The sequence below is a fragment of the Acomys russatus genome, chromosome 1 (genome assembly GCF_903995435.1).
Source record: "Acomys russatus chromosome 1, mAcoRus1.1, whole genome shotgun sequence".
Classification (NCBI taxonomy): Eukaryota; Metazoa; Chordata; class Mammalia; order Rodentia; family Muridae; genus Acomys; species Acomys russatus.
The window spans coordinates 112,153,505-112,177,881 of record NC_067137.1 but is presented as its reverse complement, the minus strand read 5'-3'; the positions used below and the strand labels follow the sequence as shown (position 1 = coordinate 112,177,881).

Below are 24,377 nucleotides of genomic sequence, written 5' to 3'. Positions count from 1 at the left end.
GAAAAAAAACTTCCTTCTCCTCCTCTTTTTAACCAAAATCTCCAGGCTTTTATTTGTGAAATGATTTATTTACTCCCCAATGATGTTTGTCTTTTCTCTGTGGCTTTGAAATGCATCTGGATGTGACTTTGTTTTGTTTTGGTTTGTGTTGTTTTGTTTTAATGCTTCTTGGGATCAAACTCAGGGTCTCACACCACGTTGTCAAGTACTCGACCGCTTAACTGTAGGCTCACTCCTCACAGATGGCTTCTAAGTAACTGCTCTGCCACTGAGCCACAGCCCTGACCTGACCACTGAGCAATAGCCCTGACCTAACCACTGAGCCACATCCCTGACCCAATGTGATTTTGTTTTTGTATAAAGAATGCTTCCTACTAAGAAAGAAAGAATGAAAGAAAGAAAGAAAGAAAGAAAGAAAGAAAGGACAGATTTATATTTCACTCCTTTTTTTCCTATCTACTCATATTTTATTTACAAAGATTTTCAACATTTTCACTGAAACCTCAGGATAATCCAGGGTCTTGTTGGAAATTGTTTTTTGAAAAGATTTATTTTAAACTCTGTGCATGTGTTCATCACACACACACACACACACACACACACACACACACACACACACACACACGAGTACCAGTGCCTGAGGGGCCAGAAGAGAGGGTGAACCCCACCCCACCTCCAGAACTGGAGTTACAAGCAATTATGAGCTAACCAATATGAATGCAGGGAATTGAATTTGGGTTCTCTGCAGGAGCAGTGCATGTCTTAATTCTTGAGCCATTCTTTAGCTCTGAAGATTTCTTTCTTTCTTTCTTTCTTTTTTATGGTTTTTTTGAGACAGGGTTTCTCTGTGTAGCCTTGACTGTCCTGGACTCACTTTGTAGACCAGGCTGGCCTCGAACTCACAGCGATCCGTCTACCTCTGCCTCCCGAGTGCTGGGATTAAAGGCATGTGCCAGATTTCTTTTAAACTTTTCTTTGGGAAAAAAATTTATTAATTTTAATCACTAGATTTAAGTCATTAACTGACTCAGCTCAGTTGGAGCCTAAATGCATGAATCAAGTGACACCTTTATTAAGTTGATTCTAACCCAGATGGCTTTGTTTGTTCTCTTGTGGCTTGTGGTCAATGGTGTCATCTACATCATGGTCTTGTGGTCACTGGCACCATGACTGCCCATCTTCGGTGTCATCTGGGGGTCCTGTGGGCAACAAGGATTGGGGTCACCCTAGAAAGCGGAACCTTTGATCTGGGTCAGTGGCTGAGAGTCTCTCTCCCCGCAGTCCCATTACTAGACATCTGAGTCAATTCTATGTTGGGGTTAATACAGGAACTTGGGGTGGCTGCTGTACGTGTTCTTATGAACCCCACACCCTCCTTGCATGTGCCCGAGGGAACAGTGTATAGGTTAGAGGGGAAGCAAAGCCTTGGCTTGAAGGGCTTCTACCTAGCAATTTCACAAATGCTAGTGATGCCCCCACCATGCCCGGGTGTTCCCTGTACCCATGCCTGCTGTGTTAATCCTGAGCTCAGTGTGTGATAGTTCTGCAGTTTCATTTTGCACCTCACTGATAACTGGCTCAGGGGTCTGTTGGCCATTAGACTATTTTCTGCCATTCAGTAGTTACTTGTTGTCTGCTTCCGATGTCCTCTTCTTCTTATAGTTTACATGAAGTGAAGGGTGAGACCTTTATCATAGGCTGCACTGTAAGTTCACCTCCCGTGCCTGGCTCACCTCTGACCTCTCTCAGGTGGTTTTGAACAGAGTTGTTTATGGTGTATGCACAAGTGTGCACGTGTGTGGTTTTTGAGTCAGGATCTCTCAGCCAACCTGAAGCTCACTGATTGGCTAGACTGGCTGGCTAGAACTCTGAGGATCCACCTGTGTTGTCTCATTAGTAGGATTATAGGCACATGCTGACACACCTAGTTCTGGCGTGATGCTGGGGATCTGAACACGTCCTCACATTTACACTGCATTTAACTAATAGGGCCATTTTCCTATCCTGGAACAATGCTCTTCAGGTCAAGGCAGGTCCACTTAGGAGGTCACTGTGTGCTGTTTGGAAGATTCTGCTTAGCTCAAGACCATAAATACAGTCTCCTATGTCTTCTGATAGAAGCTTGAGAGTCTTGGCATTGCAAGGGTTTGGGTGCCATCAGCCTCATGAGGGTCCATGTGATGGGACCTGCAATTCTTCCTTTGGTTTCTATTTATAAAAAAGACCAGGGTCATGATCACCCTTCCCCATGTGGATACTTAGTCCCCAGCACTGTCACTGCAGGGACCCACCCTTAGTCACATCAAGGTACATGGTGTCTTGGCTGAGATGCAGTTGGCTCCTTCTGTGTTTGCTCCCTTGTTCTCTAGTCTTTTCTGTTGGCCAGTCTGGGTCTTTCTGTCTTGGTTTCAGCAGCTTTATAGCTTGCTGCTGCTGCTGCTGCTGCTGTGTGTGTGTGTGTGTGTGTGTGTGTGTGTGTGTGTGTGTGTGTGCATGCGCGCGCACGTGCGAGCGTGTGTCTGTCTGTGGAGTTCACATATATGTAAGCATGCAAATGGAGGCAAAAAGGCAACCTCAGCTGTGCCATCCACTTTGTGGTTCAAAGACAGGATCCCATGTAGCCCAGGTTGGCTACAAACTCCCTGTGAAGCTGAGGATGACATAGCTTCCTGTATCTACTTCCTCCTGCCTCCATTTCCTGAGTGCTCAGATCATAAGGCACACCATCACACTTAGCTCATGCAGCCTTGAGGATTGTACCCAGCGATTAATGTCTGCGAAGCAAGAACTCTATCTGCTGAATCACACCCCTTGCTCTGTCTTGTTTTTATGAGACAGGGTCTCTCATTGGCCTGGCACTTCTTGAGTGGCTAGGTTGGCTGTCCCCACATGCTCCAATGATCTGCCCATCTCTGTATCCTCAACTCTCAAATTGCAAGCATGTGCTCCTATCCCTAACATTTTTTTAAAGACATGAGTTCTAGGGCTTGAACTCAGGTCCTGAAGTTTGCACAGCAAACACTTTGCCAATTCTGCCATCTACTCCAGACCTGGGATTTTTAATACTGTCCTAGATGGCTCCAAGGGCATCAGAAGGAGCTTCCTTACAGAGAGAAAAGAGTGTTTATGCTGCCTGTGTATGTGGTATGGCCCCCAGGAGAATGTCAGGCTTATCCCATCCCTGCTCACTCCAGATCTCCAGAGGGATGTTTGGAAAACAACTTTACCTAAAGTTCTAAGGGCATCACGTGACCAGATAAGAGTGGGGCCTCTGCATAGTTACAGATATGTCTGGCCACAACCAGAGCTCATGACCCACCCTTGTAGGGGCTGCAGAGTGCTCCCTGCACATAACTAAGAAACCACAAGGTCAAAGATGCATTTTCAAGTTCTGTAATCCTCAGGTCGTCCCCTCACTTTTCTGTAGGCTGCAAGACTTCCGATGAGCTGGCTACCCTGGCTCCAAGTTTTCACCCAGAGAACTCCTATTCATCCTTCAGAACCCAGCTCAAGAGTGCCCCAGCTTTGAAGTAGACCTGGGCACTCCAGGTGGGATTGGGCACCTCCTCCACACTCCAGTCTCTCAGAGTTTCTTCATCTTGGTCCTTACAAACCCAGCATGCACCCCTGTGTTTGTGTTCTCCTCTACTCTCTTCAGATCAGAGCTTTGAATCCAGGACTAGAATGCTAAGCATTCTGAGATCCCTTGTGGTGTCTACCTAGGAGGAGGAGAGAGACAGGGGATTCTTTGTGATCCCCTCACAAAACAGTCCTGTGAGGCCAGTGATTCTGAGCCATCCATCAGTTTATAGCACTATCCCCAGATGAAACATTTCCATCTTCCTAGCCCCTGATGGGCACCAAGTCTAAACCTTGGGCCATGCTATAGATGTTGGTGGTGGCAGCCTAATTCCAGGTCATGATCTCCTGATGGAAGAGGTAGTTTTTTTCCACTGCTGAGGCCTCTGAGAACTTCCTGACTTTAGCCATCCCCGATGCAGGCCAAACCTCAGCGGGCCTTCCCACCTGAGACTCTCCCTGTGTGTCTTCTGTGGGAGTTTGGCCTAGAGCATAGAGAGTGTCTGGAGAAGACAGGCAGGTGTGGCCATGGGACTCACAGGCCTCACCCTGTCATTAGTGGGCAGGGTTCTTCCCTCCCAAAGCCATAATACATGCATATGCAGCTTCTGGGTCAGCATCCTTGTCAGCAGCACTCAGTGGTCACCTCTGTAGCCCCTGCTAAGATGGGACCACCAGCCCCGGCCACATCTGCAGCATGAGCACTTTACATGCTCATATTCCAGTACATATCCCAGGCGGGCCTAGCCTCCCAGGGGTGGGGCTCGGGGTAGCTCAGGGATCGTTCTGATGCTGAGGGTTCAGAGTCCCACACTCCCTGTTACCCACGGCCTCAATGACCAGGGTCATGACTACATCATGATCGCAGATGAGCAGCTGCTCCATAAATCCTCCCCTGGGTTGCCAACTGCTCAGCACCACTTTGGAGATGACACTCACATCTTCCAGGGTCACAGAAGCTACTGTAGGAAAGGAATATCCAGGTGAGTCTGTTGTGTATAGCAGCTCATCAGCAGAGTTGGAAACTGACCTGTGGGCCCATTGCTCTTCCAAACCAGGACCATTGGTTCTAGAAGATGCTGGCATCATCCTCATGACTTTGTGGAAGTGAGAAAAATAGAAAGAAGAATGGTTTGATTTTCTTTTAAATGTTTGGAATTTAACTCCCAAGGAATACCCAATCTGGGAAATGCAGACAAGCAAATGAGGGAGCAAAATCCAAGCATAGCCACAACAAATATGCGACAGACACGCAGAGCCATTCTCTTAAATGGCCCCAGACTTTGGCACATGTGTTTGTGTCAGATGTTTGTGTCGCTGCTGTGACAGGACACCTAACAAAACCAACTGAAGGAAGGGAGTGTTTTGTTTTGGTTCACAGCCCGAGGGGACAGTCCATGGTGTGGAGCACTCATGACAACACGATGCAGCCCGCTCTCAAGGAAGCAGAAAGATGAATACTGGTGCTCAACTCAATTTCTCCTTTTTATTCAGTCTAAAGAATTGAGCCCACTAAAGCCTGTTGCCCACATTTAGACTGTGTCTTCTCACCTGTATTAACCTAATACAAGTCCGCTGCACAGATATACATCAACGATGATTATAAGTCCCATGAAGTCAGTGGCCAAGGCTACCATTGAGGGGTTTGGTTTCTCTTACCCCAACAGGAATGGTTACATCTGGCTATTTGCTCACCCATACTCAGACCATTCCTCCTGAGGAGCTTCACAGGCACCACAGAATCTGAGTTGACTACTAGCATGAAAAAATAGCAAAATAAAAAAAGAGTGGAGGCAAAGGAATGACCCTCCCTCCCCCCCCCCCCAACCACACAGCTCTCAACCTTTGCAAAGGTTGAGACTCTTCAAGGTCAATACCAAAGTTGAGTCTGCCTGTTGACTCTCTCAAATCTCCAAGCAGTGATTGGGAAACTAAAACGTTGCAAAAGCCATGAGGGGCCAGTGTTAAGGCAGCTCCTGCCCACTGGGCGTGGTCTGCACATATCACACTGTGTCTAGGCTCCAGGGATGAGGAGGATCCTTCAAGTGAACTGGTGTGGCCACTGCTCCTGGAAGCTCATTGACTGACCCTCAGCTAGCTGCTTCAATTGGCTACACTCTGCCTCTTCAGGAGGCCCTGGAGGTATAAATAACAGAGCAAGCCAGGCAGGTCCGTTTGGCCCTGTGGACGGAGCCTGAATGCACTGTAAGTATGCAACTCTTTCTGGAAAGATTTGGAGTTTCTAGTGTGTTCCTTTGGGGCCTACTATAGATCTGCAAGGTAAAAGGGTATCGTACCTTCCAGCCCACATGCACTGGAAGAAGATGCCAGAGGGGGAGGGGAGGAGTGCAGGGCAGGTACAGTGCAAGCTTGGTTCATTTCCATGAATACCTACTTCTGAGAAATTTTTAGAAGAAAACTGGGGCCAAGGGGGACCTGGGGATATCAGGGAGATCTTCTTCAGAGGCAAGGTAGTCCTCCTACCCAGAGTCCACCCTGACCTCTGACTGGCTCCACTCAGCTTTGGTGGCTCTGTTTGCCTCCAGCTGAGCCAGCTGAGCCAGGAAGCTTCCATCAACTTACAAATTCATGGAGAAAATGAGACACACTGCCCCTTTGCCTGCTTAGTGCTCTCTCTCTCTCTCTCTCTCTCTCTCTCTCTCTCTCTCTCTCTCTCTCTCTCTCTCTGTCTGTGTGTGTGTGTGTGTGTGTGTGTGTGTGTGTGTGTGTGTGTGTGTGTGTGTGTTTTAATATGTAGCCCAAGCTGGCCTAGAACTGTCTACCCTTCTGCCTTGGCCTCCTGAGTGTTGGGATTACAGGGTATATCTTTCCACTCAGCACTCAAAAACTAGGTCTTAAAAGAATGAAAAGAAAATTCTACAGGTCAAATTAACACTTGGGGTCATTCCAGCCCCTGTTCTCCAGGAAAGACTAAGTGCATTACAGAGGGCATTGGAGGAGTCTTGTAGGGCTTCTCTCCAGTAGCTGGAAAAGATACTTTTCTTTTAATTCTAAACTTGCATGGGAAAATAACAATGTCATCTTGATTGCCTCTAGTTTTATCTTAAACAATATCCGTCCCTTAAATTGAGTGAGCTCAAAGCATATCCAAGATGTCTTACTGGTCCTCTTTTGGGTTACTTTGGTGCATTATTGGGCGAGATCTTTCGAATCTCTCAGCTCCAGGGAGAGCAATGGACAGATCCAAGTGTTGCATACCGAGAAACTCCAGGAAAGATCCGAGGAAAGCTGAGGCTTCAGAGGGGGCAGGCTCCTGTGGGCAGGGGAAGAAAGGTGTTTGGTATCGGCAGCCAACATGGGATGCCCCCACAGAGCAGGAACTCTGTGATTGCTTAAAGCTCACGATGAGTGAGAACTTGTCAGAAGCAGCCATGTGAGTTGCTCTCACTGATTGGAGAAGAGCTAGCTGGCCAGCAGCTTCAACAGGGAGGAAAGCGCCACAGCCTTAGGAGAGAGGTGGGTGAGGTGGGGGTCCCTATTCCAAAGTGAGTGGTTCCAAAGTCTAGGTTGTCTGTTGCTCACATGTTCTGCTTATGACCGGCTTCTCCAGCCAGCTGCTACTAACCAGAGAAGTGATTTGCAAGCCCACCAGTACTACAGTTGATCTCTGTGCCCACGGGCACCACACCCACAGATCTGACCTTCCATGGGCCAGCTAATGTTTGAAGACAACACTTACACCAGCAGTGAATGTGCAGACTATTTTTTCTCCTTGTATTCCTTAAACCAGCCAGGGTGATAATGACTGCCAGAGAATATGCATTGTGTAGGAATTGTCTGCAATATAGAAATGATTTGAAGGAGACAGGGCAGGTGCAGAGACTGGAGGTCAGCACCATATCATTTTATTCACAAGAACTGAAACCCACCAGGATACTAAAAGGAGGGTTATATATTATTTTATACATTCATTACATATGCGTGCGCGCACACACACACACACACACACAGACACACACACACACACACACACACACACACACACAGACACACATGCTCGCATGCATGCACACACACTTACTTAGATAATGTCTCCCCCAGTGTAGCTCAGCCTGGCCTCAAGTTTGCAGTTCCTTGCCTCTCAGCCTTCCAAGTGTTAGGATTGAAAGTGTACATCAGCAGAGGAAAATCCGTATATCAGCCATCGCACTTCTTTGTGGCTTTGTCAGTAGAGAAGGAGGCAGTGCCCATGGCCCAGCCTGAGAGCCTTTCAGCAAGGCCTGGCATCATGTACAGGCTTGAAGCTAGCAGTGTAACTTGTCCCAGTAGACTCTCCCCAGCTGGGGATAAATAGGAGGTGAATTTATGAATTTCTCAAATAATGTGGGATGCAAATAATCAGCAAGTCTAAATATTGTTGTTGGCTTTTCCTTGTGTGTCCCACAAGCTTCTTCAGTATCAATCTTCTTTTTCTTGTTTTTATTTTTATATATGTGATTTTTTTGAGTAATGAACACACACTTAAATACACAAATACACACAGCTACAGAAAGGAGAACCACATACAGATTCCAGCGTACAACCCAATAAACTGTTACTCAATTCAAGAGAGCTGGCCCATCTATTTATTGGGAAATAACCAGTTGCCCTACTATTTTAATTGCCAGAATTAAAAAAGAAATAGCTTACTTAGGTATCTCACCCATCTGACAAATTGGGGTCAGTTTAGGGCCTGTGGAGATGAATGGAAAACATGGGACTAGCGTGGGCTGCTTGGAAGAAAAAGGTCAAAGGCAGGGCTGGGCAGGAAACCTGAAGGGATCATAGTGGCAGTGTCACGGGCTTGTAGAGGTGGGAGGTGTGGTCAGTGTATAGCTGTGTCCTGAGGGGTAGGGCACCTGCTGGGTAGTAGCATCTTGTGGGGGAAGAAACCAAATTCTGACCCCACCTCCAGCACTGTTTAGCACGTGCAGATGCTGATGCCCCAAGGGTTAACACAGCGTATGAAGAGAGAAGCTCAGCTCCCAGGTGTGCGATTCCCTAGCCAGTCCTCACCGCTGTAACCTGGCACTGTAGAGAGCCCCATTGGGGCTGGAAGTGGAGCTCCACAAAGAGCTAGCCTGGGAGTGAGAATAGCAGAGAGTATTTCTGGAGCCGAGTCAAAAGTTGCCTTCCTCCGGCTGGCCCAGGCTCTGGCCTGCCTGCACTGACTCGCACCTAGCTCCTGCAGGCTCCTGCAGGCTTGTGCATGGCCCTGACTCCCAGTGCTGAGAACTTTTTGTCGGTTGTGTGAGTGTCTTGGCTTATCTCTTCCACTCCTCAGCATTGGGAAATGACACAGGGTGGCAGTCCACTTCAAGCAACCCAAGCTTCTATTTTAATCCAGGGTGCCTGTGTCAGCAGCCCAGCCCACAGAACGCTGAGCTCCAGTCCCATTTGCTCCCTTCCTTCTTTTTCTCTGATTTTTTTGAGACAGAGGTTTTTCTGTGTAGCCTTGGCTGTCCTGGAACTCATTATATAGACCTGGCTGGCCTCAAACTCAGATCCGCCTGCCTCCCGAGTGCTGGGATTAAGGGTGTGCACCACCATCACCCAACTCAGTCTTATTTTCTTTAATTTATCCGAAGCATCTTTACAGACTAAATCATTTCTCTCCGATAATCTGTTTCCACCCAGACCCTCACAATAGCAAATTAATTTTTAATCATAACCAAATGGGATTCCTGAGAATGTAAAGTGTCCTAAAAACCTGGACCCAGGAAAAACAGGACATTACCAACACATGCCAGCACACAGCTCTGAGGTTCACCCGCAGTGGACTGCTGGAGTCATGGGCCCCTCTCTGTGCTTGCCCTCACTGAGTCAGGACTCCCAAGGCACACAGTAGGGGACATGAGATTGCTTCCATCTGATTCTCCCTTAGAGATTGGACAGAAATCTGGTCCCTGAGATCCATGTAAGTCCTCCATAGAGGGTGGGCAAGTAAAGTAAGAATGGATGCTTGGATAACTCATAATTATGCTTCTTGCGTTATCACAACATACCTGCACCAAGGAAAGGGATATTCTGATTCACAGTTGCAGTCCACCATGGCAGGAAAGGTATGGGGAGTTTATGGTTGGGGGAGCCTGAGGTGAAGACTTCTAAGATCTTGTGGGATAAGAAAGCAGAGAACAAGTGAATGTGGTGGTGGTGCACACCTTCATGCCAGCACTCAGGAGGCAGAGGCAGGTGGATCTCTGAGTTCTATACAAGCCTGGTCTACAGGGTAACTTCCAGGACAGCCAGAAATACACAGAGAAATCCTGTCTCCAGAGAGAGAGAGAGAGAGAGAGAGAGAGAGAGAGAGAGAGAGAGAGAGAAGAAGAAGAAGAAGAAGAAGAAGAAGAAGAAGAAGAAGAAGAAGAAGAAGAAGAAGAAGAAGAAGAAGAAGAAGAAAGAGAGGAGGGAAGAAGGAAGAAAAGAAAGAAAGGAAGAAGGAAGGAAGAAGGAAGGATGGATGGAAGCATAGAGTTGTATCAGGGGTAGAGATGGCCATGAAGGTCCACCCATTAGTAGCAACATCAAGTCCAGGGTTTCATAATCTTCCCAAATATGGAACCAACTAAGGACCAAGTACTCAAAACAGGAGCCCAAGTGGAGCAGTCCAGATTTAAGACATAACAATCAGTGCCCATAGAATTTCCCAATACTGTGTGTGCCACAAACTCTTCAAAGACCTCTCTGATGTGCTGCAGGCCATCACATCCACAGTACTACATCCACAGACTACAGGAAGACCTGGGGGCTATGGCACTCTGTATACATGTGCTATGCCAGCATCTGGTCATTTGCTCAGTCACCTGGACCCAGACATGGTACCAGGTCCTAGGATCTAGTTGCTTCAGACCCTATTGACCAGTTGGCATTATCAGACACTGTTGATGTCCAGTGGCACTAGCAGACCCTGTGGATGACCAGTGGCACTAGCAGACCCTGTTGATGTCCAGTGGCACTAGCAGACACTGTTGATGTCCAGTGGCACTAGCAGACACTGTTGATGTCCAGTGGCACTAGCAGACACTGTTGATGTCCAGTGGCACTAGCAGATCCTGTTGATGTCCAGTGACACTAGCAGACACTGTTGATGACCAGTGGCACTAGCAGACACTGTTGATGACCAGTGGCACTAGCAGACACTGTTGATGACCAGTGGCATTATGCAGGTCCTGATTCCTCTCCCTGACTATAAAAATCTCTGCTGGTTGAAAGGAGCCAATTGTCTCAGGAAGTTGTAAGTCACATCCTGAATCCCAGGGACAGACCACAGCCACTCACTGTCTAATTATGTCCAAAGGGTCAGAATCTCTTAAGATTCCTGCTTTGAGACCAGACCAAGGCTGGCTGGCACCTGGTTGACATCCTTTTTCTGTCCCCTCCCCTTTTATACTGGTTCCCTTGCTTACCCATAGGCTTTCTCTAAGACAGCTATCAGCTAAGTCCTAAGAGTGATTACTGTTAAGTGGTTTACCTTTCCCCATGGGCCGTGGACTCCGGAAAATGGATATTAATAGGAAAACATTGTGGCAAGTCAGAAATCTACACAGAGGCCTGCTTTTGTTTACATATGAAGAGCCCCCCAAAAAATGACTGCTGAAGACTGAGGTTCTTCTCTGGACGGCACTCATGTCATGCAGGCCAGAGGGTCCTCTACAGAGAGCTTGATCTCTAAGAATTATCCAGAAAACCAAAGTGAGCTCAAGCCAGCCAACCTCAACATGGAAGTCTGTTGGCTTGTTTTGGGAAATGGTGGCATGTGGGTACCAGATAAAGATTGATTCAGGGTCTCAAGATGTCATTAAATGTGACTCTCCATTTATGTCTCCATCTCTGTGTCTGTTCTCTCAATCTACCTGTGGGAGACATGGCTAGATTCAGGTTTGGGGCCTTGTCATTAAAGCACTCATTCTTTGTGGGATTCTGTGTCTCCCCAGAAAAGTCACTGACTATCCTGAGTCGAGTCTCACTCTCACTCATGAAATAGTTGTAGCAAAAGCATGAAGTATTATTCTGGCATGTTCCCAGTCACGTGCCACACTGCAATATATTGCTACTGTGGAGAGTAAAGTGTCTTCAAAGACACTGAGACACTTCTATCTTAAGATAAAGAGGGCCTGAGTGGATGGGTTCGTGGGTAAAGCACTTGCTGTGGAGGCATTGAATCCTCAGAACCCACATAAAACCAGGAACTGTAGCAGGCGTCTTTAATCTCCATGTCCTATGGCAAAATGCCAGGCAGAGATGGGAGAAGGGCCCAGAAGCTCATGGGATAGTGAGTCTGGCCTGTGCAACAATGAGGAACAAGAGGTCTCAGACAAGGTAGACAGCAAGGACTGACACCCAGGTTGTCCTCTCCTAGCCGCATGTGTGGGTACACACACACACACACACACACACACACACACACACACACACGCACACACGCACACCGGTGCACATGTTCATGTCCATCATATATACATTTATACACACAAAGAAAATAGAGAATGGCTCAAAAGCAAGAGCAGTGGGCTAGCAAGATGGCTTAGGCAACAAAGGCACTTGCCATCAAGCTTGATCGGAGTGTAAGCCCCAGGACCATATGATGGGAGAAAGGAACTAACTCCTTGAAAATGTCCTTTGATCTTCACATGTGGTGTGTGTGTGTGTGTGTGTGTGTGTGTGTGTGTGTGTGTATGTGTGTGTGTGTTTTCTCATGTGCATGTGTGCTCAGAACAGTAAAGGAAGACATGTAAAAAAAAAAAAAACATTTAAAGCAAGGTGTTCTATGTTCAGGCCTCTCACTTAGGGTGCGGGTGCAATACTTTCTAGTCTCTGAGGAGATGACAAAGATTAGATGCCATCAAGAATCTTAAAGCACTCAGCAATGGCACTCAGCACCCCACAACCACTGTCTTCTCCCACGCTCTCCCTGGTGGCTAAGGCAGGAGCCAATGGGCTTCTCTTCTTCTCCTCACATTAACCTCAAACCTACTGCTCAACAGGATAATCTACAAGGACAATGAACCTCGTGCTGGGCCTGGGCCTGTTTCTGGCAGGTCTCCTTGCTGTGAAAGGTCTCCTGCAGGTTAGGGATCCACTAGAAATGTATGACTCTCCAAGCAAGGTCCAAAAGTGGAGGGGCAAGAAGGAAGCCAGAGAACTGGCTCGACACAACATGCAATTTGGCTTCAAGCTGCTCCAGAAGTTGGCCAGAAACACCCCTCGGCAGAACATCTTCTTGTCTCCACTGAGCATCTCTACTGCCTTCTCCATGCTGTCTCTGGGGGCCCAGAACTCCACACTGGAAGAAATCAAGGAAGGTTTCAACTTCAAGGAGATGGAGGACAGGGACCTGCACACAGGCTTCCACTACATCCTTCAAAAGTTCAACCAGAGGACGCAGGACGTAGACTTGGACCTAGGCAACGCCTTGTTTATGGACCAGAAGCTGAGGCCCCAGCAGAGGTTCCTGAAACTGACTAAGAGTGTGTATGATGCGGACCTGGTGAGGACCAACTTCCAGGACTTTGAAAATGCTCAGAGGGATATCAACAGATACATCAGTCAGAAAACCCACAACAGAATCAACAACCTGGTCAAAAACATCGACCCAGGCACGGTGATGCTTCTTGCAAACTATGTTTACTTTCGAGGTAAGGCTAGGGGCCCACTGGTGTGGGGACAGTAGAGGGACTTGCTTTGTGAGTCTGAATCCCCATGTCACAAACAAGCAAGGGCTCTGCCCTCCCCACCAAGGGGTTTTGGTGACTCAGACTGGAAATGATGGGAAAGTGGGCACTGCAAAGTCTAGATTACTCCACAAGTGTGTTCTCATTGTGCCTGATTGCCCTCATTTGCCTTGATTTAGAATTTGGAGTTTCTGCCTCAGAGAGAGAGAGAGAGAGAGAGAGAGAGAGAGAGAGAGAGAGAGAGAGAGAGAGAGAGAGAGAGAGAGAGAGAAGAAAATTGGAGAAAGAGAGAGAGAGATTATTTACTCCAAGTTCCAAAGCTAGTAATTAAGAACTGGAAGCCACTTCTCCAGGGCCTAGTGCTATGCACCCTGCTTCATAATGAGGAGTCATATTTGGTTGGTACCCTCATTTCTTCATCAGTCTTCGGAATTCGCTAAGGGTAAAGGAAAGATTGAGAACGAATATAGACGAATGCTTTCCAACATCTGTACTCACACGGCACATATATACACAGGGTTTGGAAATGTGAACAAAAGGAAGAAAAAGAGAAAGGAAAAGCCAAGGTTAACATCCTTCATCTCCAGCAAAGGCATCACTTGGCTCACCAACATGGTCCCAAATAGGGACTCCACATTCCATGGGAAGACTGGTGACTACTGAGAGCAAGGAAAGTGAAGGCCTTGGTAGCCTGAAAGCACAGTCTTCCCAAACCAGAGAGGGATAAGGAAGCATTTGGGATAGCTAAGAGTCTACATTAGGGGCAGCAATCACCACAGTGCTGATGTGACTCTGGCGAGCATTCACTCAACACACACTCTAGGCACAGCTGAGGAGCTCTGCAGCCTCATCCTGCTAAGTGAGCAGGCAGCCCCTTGACTCACCTGCTAATATCCCCACTCTACCAATTTAGGACTGAGATCCAGGGAGATTAAGACACTTGTTCAAGGTCATCCTTTCAGACAAGTGATGCCAGGATTTGAACTTAGGGAGCTGGCCCTCAAAGCTCTGAGAACAGCGGGTTAGTAATGATGCAGCTGTAAGTTTATGTGCAATGTCATGGCACTCTCTTATTAAATACAGAGGGATCCTGAGGGTGAGGAGACAGCTCCAGTGGCAAAATGCCCTGTTTCGCAAGCACGAAGACCTGAGTTCAGATTCCCAGCATATATACCAAGATCCAGGCGAGCTGATAAACACCTATAACCCTAACCCTAGCCCCCAGGGTTAGGGGACAGAGACAGGAGCTCTCTGGACAGTCAGTCTAGCCTATCAGTGAGAGCCTGCAACACGCAAACACACACACACACACACACACACACACACACACACACAAGATAGATAGATAGATAGATAGATAGATAGATAGATAGATAGATAGATAGATAGATAGATATGGAAGATACAGACAGAGCTCTGCAGCAGGGTCCCACAGCATACTGTCCCTAAGGTTTTGTCACGGTGACCTGAGAGTGGCTTCAGAATACTGAGTTAAGCATTTTCACCCTCACAATATCAAACAGCCTCAGGAACTGCAATCCAGCCCTCTGTTAAGATATAAGCCATCCCAGCTTCAGGGGCAGCTGGCCCTAGGGTAATGTATTGTGCCACTCCAGGCCTGCAACATTAGTCCCAGGCTCTTCTTAACCGGGTCCCAGGGCCTGTGTCCATCCCACAGAGGTGGTCCAGGCATAGAGGAGACGGACTCCATAAGTCCTTCCCTGACATACATCTCTTCCCTCTGAATCTGTGTGGATGATGGCGGCCAGGGATCAGCTGGGTACGGGCCTCCCTCCTTTGCCTCCAGACACTTGTGCCATTTTGTCCGTCTTTACTCCTAAGGCAGGTGGCAGCATGAATTTGATCCGAAACAAACCAAAGAGGAAGATTTCTTCGTGGAGGAAGGCAAGACCGTGAAGGTGCCCATGATGTTCAAAGGGGGCATGTATGACATGGCTTACGACAAGGAGCTCTCCTGCACCATCCTGGAAATGCCCTACCGAGGAAACATCACAGCCACCTTCGTCCTTCCTGACAGGGGCAAACTGGAGCAAGTAGAGCAGGGCTTGCAGGCAGACATCTTTGCCAAATGGAAAAGCCTACTCTCAAAAAGGTGATGTCAGAGCCTGGTCCACAGAGATTCTTGCTCCTTCCCCTCTTGCTCACACTCTCTTTGTTTCTTTTAGCCTTGGTGCATAGCCCTGCCCTCTTTGGGGCTCTGTAAATGTGGGCAGGAAACTGGGAACAAATCAAGGAGTTGGTGAGACACTGGCTCTTTGAGGTTGATGCACTGGAGCTATGGGAGGGTTGAGGATGGAGTCTTGCTGGATGGTGGTGCTCAGGGAGAGCATCACAGAGGAGGTGGCATTTAAGGAACAGCTTCAAGGCTATAGGAGAGGAAACTTTAAGGATGGACACTTGGGTATCAAAGGGACAAGTGGATTCCCTGAGCTGAGATGTGTCTTGTCACCCAGCCCCTTCTGGGTCTGGAGTAGCATCCATCTCTTCTATAGAAGACCACCCCCATCTCTCCTCAGGGTAGTGGACTTGTCCACAACTGCTAATGGGAACTTTTCATTTTATCAGAACACACACAAAGAGCTGATATCCCTACTTCCCAAATTCATTTTGGCTGACAGGTAGTTGTGAAATTATTTTGAAGTACAGATGGGGAGTCGAGCCTAAACATTGTCAGCTTCCTTTATTGGGCAATGGAGGAAGAGGAGGAGATGAGATGGAAGGCCTAGGAGAGGCTGAAGGGCCACCCTCTCTTCCAAGAGAAGGGAGCACATAAACAGATGCATGCCTAGCCCCTCCCACCTACACCCCTGATTTCCCAGCCTGTAGAACATACCAGAATTCAGGCTCCAGGGACCTCCAGCATGGCTTGCATACTCAGGGCAGGGCCTTCACACAGTTTGGAGCCTGGTGCCCAGAGTTCCAGAGCGAAAGCTCAGGTTTTCCTTGGAAGAAACAGAAAGCTTCCTCTTCGAGAGGCACACAGCTGCTGGGGTTTGGGAACAGCTACCTTTCCATCAACAAACTTTGAGGCTCCATGGCCACCCTCGCTGTATGAGTGGACTGGAGACCATCCATCGTGAGGTAGCCTGAGGCTTTTTTTTTTTCAAGTTTAAAATTATTACTCATAAATTCTATATAGAGAGTAAATGATGTTGAAACATTTTTTTTTAATTTGGTCTAAATAGTGCCTCTTCATGTTTTAATTTTAACGTTTCATTTAGAAATGTTAAACTAATATTTTAGTCAGCCTGCAAGATAACAGGTTTCATGATGATATTTTCATACATATATATAAATATGTATATGTGTACATATATCTGTGTATATATATATACGTGTGCCTTTATATATACATATGTATGTGTATACGTATGTATGTGTATATGTGTGCACTGGTTCCCCTTTTCCCCCCATATAGTGTCATGGTATTGTGTCACACATGCATTATGTGTGTGAGTATGTGTGTGTGAATCTAGATTCCACATTTAAGAGGAAACTTGCTGCTTTCTTTTTTCTTTCCCTATACCTCTCTTATTCTCCTTTCTGTTCTCTTTGGGTCCAATCCCCCTCGGTCTTCTCCTTTCATGTCACAATTATATGCACACAAAATATGTACGTGCATACATACTTAAGTCTATATCCCATATACAAAAGAAAACATTTAATATTTGAATTTTTTTTCTCTTTTTTCTTTTTCTGTTTATTGGGGGCAGAGTCTCCTGTAACTCAGGGTAGCCTTGAACTCCCCATGTAGCCAAGGATGATGCTGAACTCCCAATCCTCCTGCCTGTATCTTCCAAGTGCTAGGATCACAAACATACATCACCATGCTTGGTTTAGACAGATTTAGATGCTTGTCTTTCTGAGTCTGGCTTCTTTCACTTAACATGACCCACAGTTGCATCCATTTTCTTATAAATGCGGTGCTCTCATTCTTAAATCTTAGTAAAACTCTACTGTGTATATATAAGCACCCTGTTTTTGTTCTTTTTTTTTTTTTTAATCTATTCATCTGTTGTTGTACCCTGTGTTTTCCGCCTTGTTATTGGCAAGAACTGAAGTCTTGCTACATTTGTGCAGTCTCCACATCTGTGCACAGATGCTGTATCCTTTCACTATCTGGGAACTACATTCTAGAGCTTTGCCTTCACTTCCTGATGTTAGCAATGGCTGTGTCCTCTTTAGACTTATCACCAATAACCAGGCCACTATCACACTTCCTGTCATTCAGTCATCTCATGGGGGCTAGGATAACTGACATCACTCAGTTGTGACTAATCCCACAGCAGACATATGGCACATGTCCCCCTATGGCTGGTCTGAAGGAAACTCCTGAAGCTATTAACCCTCCCCAGGCACTCAGTTCCCTTGGTCCTGTCAGCTGCTGAGTGCCTTGAAACATTTGCCTCTAGTCCTCTTACCTCAAACTCACTTGGCCAGATGTTTGCACTCTTCTTTTCTCTCAGACCAGAGTGACTAAGGGGCCATGTTGCAGAGTCCAGAGTTAGCACCTGGATATTTCCTTCCCACTGGACAGCCATACCTTCTCCTCCCAGGGCTCTGCTTGCCTCTCTCCTTTGCTGGCTCCCTTCCCTTGTCCCTATCTTAGAGCTCAATGCCAAAGGGACCAGTCCTGGAGCTCTTTGCTGTCTAGATTTACCCTTTGACGGCTGCCACTGGCACAGAGCCTTCAACGCTACCAGCCATGACACTATTCCTGTCCTCAGCCCTAATTCCTTCCCCCCTCCCCCACCAACGCCAGAGCCCTTTTCCTTTTGACTCACCCAGGATGTCCCTGGCCATCTGATGGGATCATAGTCTCCACGTGCTCAGAAGCTGCCCCCCATTGGGTCATGCTTGATCAGGTTTCTCCCAACCCCTCCTGCATGTGTCAGGAAGCCCCGCATTGAAGCCAATTGGGACTTAGCCTCTTCCTTCCATCTCTGAGGTCCCCGTACAAACTGGCTGTCATTCGTCCACCACCTGGCAACAATGCCTGCCCACAACATCAAACACGAAGAGTGTATCCTAAGCAGAAAGGCACAGTCATCCTTTCGAGTTGTAATCAAGACCACGGCACACCTCTGCTCTTTCAGAATCTGACCATGGCTCCTTATTGACTCAGGAGGACAATCCAGCTTGACCAACTCACTTGTCTCTTCAAGCTGGGCCCACATCTCTTACTTGACACCCATCATTCTTGATTTCCAAAAGTTGATCCTTTTTTTTCTCTTTTCCCCTCATACTTACTGCCTCTTTACACACACACCAGTATTTATGAACATGCCCACACGATGCTTTTTTTTTTTTTTTTTATTCTTTGTCTTCCCAGCTGGAGCACAGGTTTAGGGGAAGGACTTTTAAAGAACTAGAAAGGTAAGTTTGGTGAGTATCAGGCCTATGAACAATATCAAATTATGAGGCTGGGTAAGAGTCAGGAGCAGGCCAGAAGTGAAGGTGGAGAGGGTGCCAAAGGGCACAAGTGCAGTCTTCCTCATGTGCATGGCTCAGAAGACTAAGGTCCTTTGCCCCAGCCATGGGGCTCATGGAGGCACAGTGGGCTTGGCCCCAACACTGAATAGCTCCAGGTTTTAAGCTCTGCTCTCTCTAGCAGCATCAGGATTGCAGAGGTCTAATGTGACTCAGGGTACAGTACAGCCCAGTCTGCTATGGGAGATCATGAACATGGGGAAGGAGCTTGAGAATGTTCCCAGTGGATGAGTTCTCTGGGGGCCGGCTGAGCAGGAAGCAGGGCGTAGCCAGATAGTATAAGGTGTCTTAAATCCCACAGTTGAGCCTTTCTCATTCCAAGGGCAGAAAGACCCATGAGCCTCAATGCTGAGAGGGTAAAGGTCTCATTCGCCATCTTTCCAGGAACCCAACCTGGGTGGTCAGTGTCCTTCTCTTCACCACTGTCCCTCTCTGCTCCACAGAGTGGTAGATGTGTGGGTGCCCCGGTTCCACATCTCTGGTACTTACAACATGAAGAAGGTTCTTTCCCACCTCGGCATCAGCAAAATCTTTGAGGAGCATGGTGACCTCAAGAGGATCTCATCTCATCGCAGCCTGAAAGTGGGAGAGGTAAGCTCACCTGGCTGGACCACTGTCCTCTCCTACTAGGGAGTCCTTAGCCAAAGCTACTGTCAGAGCATCCAGCCCTATGATCTCAGGCAAACCACCACTGAGCCTCTGGTTCCAGTCCTTATAGCTAGAGTTATCACTCACATAGTTTTTTTTTTTTTTTTTTTTTTTTTTTTTTTTTTTTTTTTACTGAAAGTTGGCTCAATGCACTGCATATTGATCAAGTGTTGGTACATTTATCAGACCCATAACCAGTCTGGATCTATTCTGAGCCTGTTCTCTAGGTCTCACAGCCTTCTAGAAGGAAGGAGTAAAGTACACCATGGAGACAGGCAGAGAGAGGCTGTGTGGTCCGTAGAAGGGTAGCAACCTGCTTTTTAGGGTAGGAAAGGAGAACCAGGTGGACAGCATCTTCAGACTTAGCAGGCACAGTTTAAGACGCTCAGTTAAATTTAAAACTCAAAGACATAATGTATCATTGTTTTGTAGCATAATTATGTCCATTATGTCCAGAATATTGCATAGGGCATATTCAAAAGTAAACACAATCGTAGCTTATCATGAATGAAAATTTAACTATATATTTTATATAGTTAGTAACCCAGCTTTGGAGTTAAAGAGGCATAGAAGGGCAAGATTCCAGAAACAAAGACAAAAGGTGTGTATTAGGTTTTGTTCTGCTGCTGCAATAAAGCACTACGGCCAAAACCAACTTACAGAAGCATTTACTATGGTCTGTGGTTCCAGAGAGACAGTCCTTAAAAGGAAAGCCATGGCGGCAGGCTGCTAGAGCAGTGGCTGGCTTGTTGCATTTTATTTACAGACAGAAAGTACAGAGTGAAGACATGAAATGGGGTGAGACTTTAAACTCTCAAAGCCCACCCATGGTGGGGTGTTTCTCCCAGCAAGGCTGCGCCTCCTAAACCTCTCCAAACAGCGCCAGGAGCTGAGGAAGAAGTGCTCAAACACAGGAGCCTATGAGGACATTTCTTATTCAAACCTCCACTTAAGGGGAGTGACCATCTGAGGGAGGGGTGTGGCCAATGTGGGAGGTAAGGGAATTGGCTGGTGTTAAGTGTAATAAAGGAAGGGGGTTCAGAGAGGGAACTGTGGTGGGGGATTGTGGGAGGGATCCTGTCCTCTGAGCAGGATGAGGCAGGTGCTCACTACCTGCCAGTCTGAACTAAGTAAGACTTCACAGCCCCTTTCTGCCTTCTCACTGTTGGGGGAGCCCCTGAAATTCAGGGAAGATCGCCAGCCTCACTGAGTCTCCCCATATTGTCTCACTTCCACTGTAGCATCATCCTCACGACTAAGCTGAGGAACCCTGGCCAAATTGTCTCCCTGTCTGGACTTCCCAACCTTGGCCCTACATAGCCAGCCCCACCCAGCACCCCGCACCCCGCACCCCCCCCCCCCCCCCCACCCCGCACCCCTGGCTCGGCAGCCACTGACTGTGTCTTGCTTCTGCAGGCTGTACACAAGGCTGAGCTGAAGATGGATGAGAAGGGCTCAGAAGGGGCTGCAGGCTCTGGAGCCCAGACGCTGCCCATGGAGACCCCACGAAAGATGAAGATAGACAGGCCCTTCCTGATGATGATTTATGAGCGTTTTATGCCTTCCATGATCTTCTTGGCGAGGATTTATGATCCCAGTGGGAAATAAAGGGGGTATTTCCGTCGGCTTCAGACCTCACCCATTTCGTAGGGCTGGAGGCATTTCATCTGCTTGGCATGGAGGAGAGGCCTCCGCGTGCACTGGAACCTAATCCCCCAGAGTCATAATGACCCACTGCTGCCTGAACCAGCAGCCCAGCTGGCTCTCGGGGCTTTGCACACTGTATCCACCTGTACTCCCTTTCCTAGCGATGAGCTTTCCTGGACTAAATGCCGACCACTGCCCCTAGTAGGCCCTCACCTCCATCACTCCAACAGACAGATGTGTTTGTGATTTGATAAATGCCGCCTCCCCTCACTCGTTTAGTAGCTCTCGGGTGCACACTCTGTGGAAGATGTGAGGCCCAGGAGGCGTTACTAGGAAAGTCACATGTCTTGTCGGGGAGCCCCTGCTCCCCTTTCTGAAGTGAAGATTACACTATTCCTTGGTGAAGCTTTGACAAAATCGGCACCAATCCCCAGCAGAATGTGTTCTCCCTTGTAAACCCAAGGCTGGGAACTCAGGCATATATGCTAAATGGCTTTCCTCCCAGAGCATGTAGGTGGAGTTTCCAGCCCAGCCAGGCCTCCGGGAGCACAGGGGAAGTGGCCCAGCATTAGAAGAATCTGTGACCCACTACCAGCGTTGTTGATTTATTTCAGGCAGAAGAGGAAGATTCTGAGGTTCCTAAGGCAGGTTCTACTATTGAAACTGGCCCTACAGAAAACTGGCCCTACAGAGTCTGCTTGTGACCACTAGGGGGCACCAAGGGCTAGGCCAATGGTGTGGGGCTGGACAGAGATGCTATTCTCCCTCCGGCCTTAACCTGCTGTGTTGGAAGAGGGGCATTCAGATTGGATTGGTACCTTTAAAGCAGCAGTTGCCACTTCTCACATAGCAGTTTTCTCAACACTGTGCCCTTCGTGTTTTGGTCACTAAAGCCCAATAGGCGTCAAAATGAGGAAATGAGGCTTAGAAAGGTGAAGTGGCTTCCTGTGGTGTTAGAGTAAGCCATGGGAAGCAGTATTGGAGTTAGTGATAGGAAGCTCTCCATTTTGCTCTGCATCTCTGCTCCAGCCAGTGAGAGGCCTGCAAGCCCCTCTTCCTCCATCCTGCCCTCTGACGGTCTGAGGAGATCTGAAGAGGACCAAAGGCTGTGAGCAGAAAGTTGTAGAGTTAGCAGCTGGGGGGGGGGGGAGGCGGGGATTGGCATGGATGCGCATGGTGGTGGGAGGGGCGATTCAGGGGACAGAGGCTGAGCTCACCATGAGCACTTTCCTATAGCATGCTGTGAAAGTCAAGGTGCTGGGCTGTAACACCGCTAATTTAGCCACTGACCAGCTGGGTGTCCTGGCTACAGCCAAGGCCAATGCCTGTACTGACGGAATAATGCTAGATGCCTCCAGGGACCAGACTGACTGCATGGGTCCCATGGAGTTCTCCAGTAGGACCCGGGATTGTCTTCTTCTATCACCTCCTCCAGCCATGGAGATGACCAGTGGCTTCCTGAGAATATCATATCTAAATATCAAACCCCCCAACATTCCATGGGAATGCCCTCCTCCTCCCTAGGGAATTCCTACTCTCCTTCTGCTCAGCTCATTATAGCCTCTTCATGAGCTTCCGGCCTCTTTTTCAGCATCACCCAAGCAGCCTTCCTCCCAGGAAATCACTCACTTTCGTGCTCATCAGTGGCTTGTGGGTCTGAATGGTTCCCCTGTCTTCCTGTGAGTTGCGGTCATTGAGTGAGCGCCATGCAGGAGCTCTCAGAGCTGCACGCTGTGTGGCTGAGGCACATGGGTGCCACGGAGTTACTGTCAAGTCGAGGAAATGGCCGCCCTCATATCTACTGTCCTCATTCAACTTTAAGCTCATGTTTATAGTCTCTGTGAACCATAAGAAATGTGGACAGTGACACTTAGGTGAGTGTCACAGGACAGTCTGATCCTATTTGGGAACCCCAGAAAAGTTTCCCCAGGGATATAACATTTGGAGACCACCACCACCACAGCTGCTAATTCTAATCATAGGGCCCAGTGAGATAGTGCTTGGCCAGCAGGCATGAGGACCTGCGTACACGAATTCCATTTCAAAAAAGAAAGAAAAGAAGTTAAAACTACTATGTTTTCCCAGTGTAGTTAATAAGACACAAAATGTCAATTTGTCTTCCAAACAGAAATTGGACAAAAGGTCTCACTTTGAAAAGGGATTGTGACTTATTTTAAATATTTTTCAATTTCAATATGGCTTCTGACCTTCACAAACCACAATTCACTCTTCACTCTAAAAATCATATTTAAAATTTTTTCCTAGAGGAAGTTAGGGTCGGAGAAGAGGGAGCCACTCAGGCATCAAGAACAGCGTGTGCAAAGGCCTTGCAGTAAGCAGCATCGATGGGGAACTAAAATGGCATTCAAGTGGCCAGAGCAATAAAATAAGTCAGGAAGAGTTGGGCCATGAGACTGGAACAGTAGGCAGAGCCTTGTTCCCCACACGGAAGAACAATGCTAGCAAACTTGTCGCCCCAAGAGTGACACTCTAGCGGATGACCACACGTTCTTACCTTCATGTGCCCAGACTAGTACATGCAACAAGGTGTGTGTGCTCAGTATGTGGTGTTGAAAGGAGACTTCCATGCAGCCACTCCTCCTTTGCATACAACTGGTCACCCCCCATCCCCCCACCCCCCAGTCTCCCTGTTCTCTGGGAGAGAAGGGCTACTGGCATGGCAGGTCTGTCCCTGGGGAAGTCACCTGCCTACTTCTTCATTGCAGTTGCTGACCCACCTCTTTGTGTCTACTCAAGACATAGGACCCTGCCTGGGTGCTGCTCACTCCCACTACTGCCTTGCAGAGCTTGACTCATCTTTCCAGGAAAAGCCAGCTCCTTCATCTCCAGGGTTTCCCAGCCCACCTGGTTGTGGACTTGCTGACCTCATGAATGAGTGAGCAAGCACATCCGTGGGATTGACTCTGATGTAACCAACACCTCTTAGTGACTCATGGAAGCCTATACTATGTGGGCGTGCCATTAGAGCCTCAAACTCACCAAGCTCCATTCAATAAGGAAACTCAAGCTCAAGAAAACCATGTAACCTGCCCAAAGACCCACAGCTAGAGCATCCTTACTGTCCACTCTTCACCAATCCATCCATTCATCTTCCCGCCCACCCAATCACTCATCTTCTGACCCATCCATTCATCTACCTACACACCAACCTCTCTACCCCATTGACCCATTTATTTATCATTCTCTGTTCATCCATCCATCCACTTATCTATCTACCCACCCATTCATCTTGGTATCTTTCTACCCATCTACCTATTCATTTCACTGATCTATCCATCCTTTGACCCAACCATCCATCCA

General features: G+C 47.8%; 1 protein-coding gene across 1 annotated transcript; it reads left to right on the top strand.

The window, feature by feature from the left end:
* The first annotated feature begins 5,596 nt into the window (after positions 1-5,596).
* Serpina12 (serpin family A member 12) lies at positions 5,597-21,018 on the top strand. The gene is made up of 5 exons (XM_051150843.1): positions 5,597-5,784; positions 12,564-13,214; positions 15,093-15,363; positions 19,205-19,352; positions 20,826-21,018. The coding sequence occupies exons 2-5, from the start codon at positions 12,581-12,583 to the stop codon at positions 21,015-21,017; spliced, it is 1,245 nt and encodes a 414-aa protein (XP_051006800.1). The 5' UTR covers positions 5,597-5,784; positions 12,564-12,580; the 3' UTR covers position 21,018.
* Positions 21,019-24,377: the final 3,359 nt, after the last annotated feature.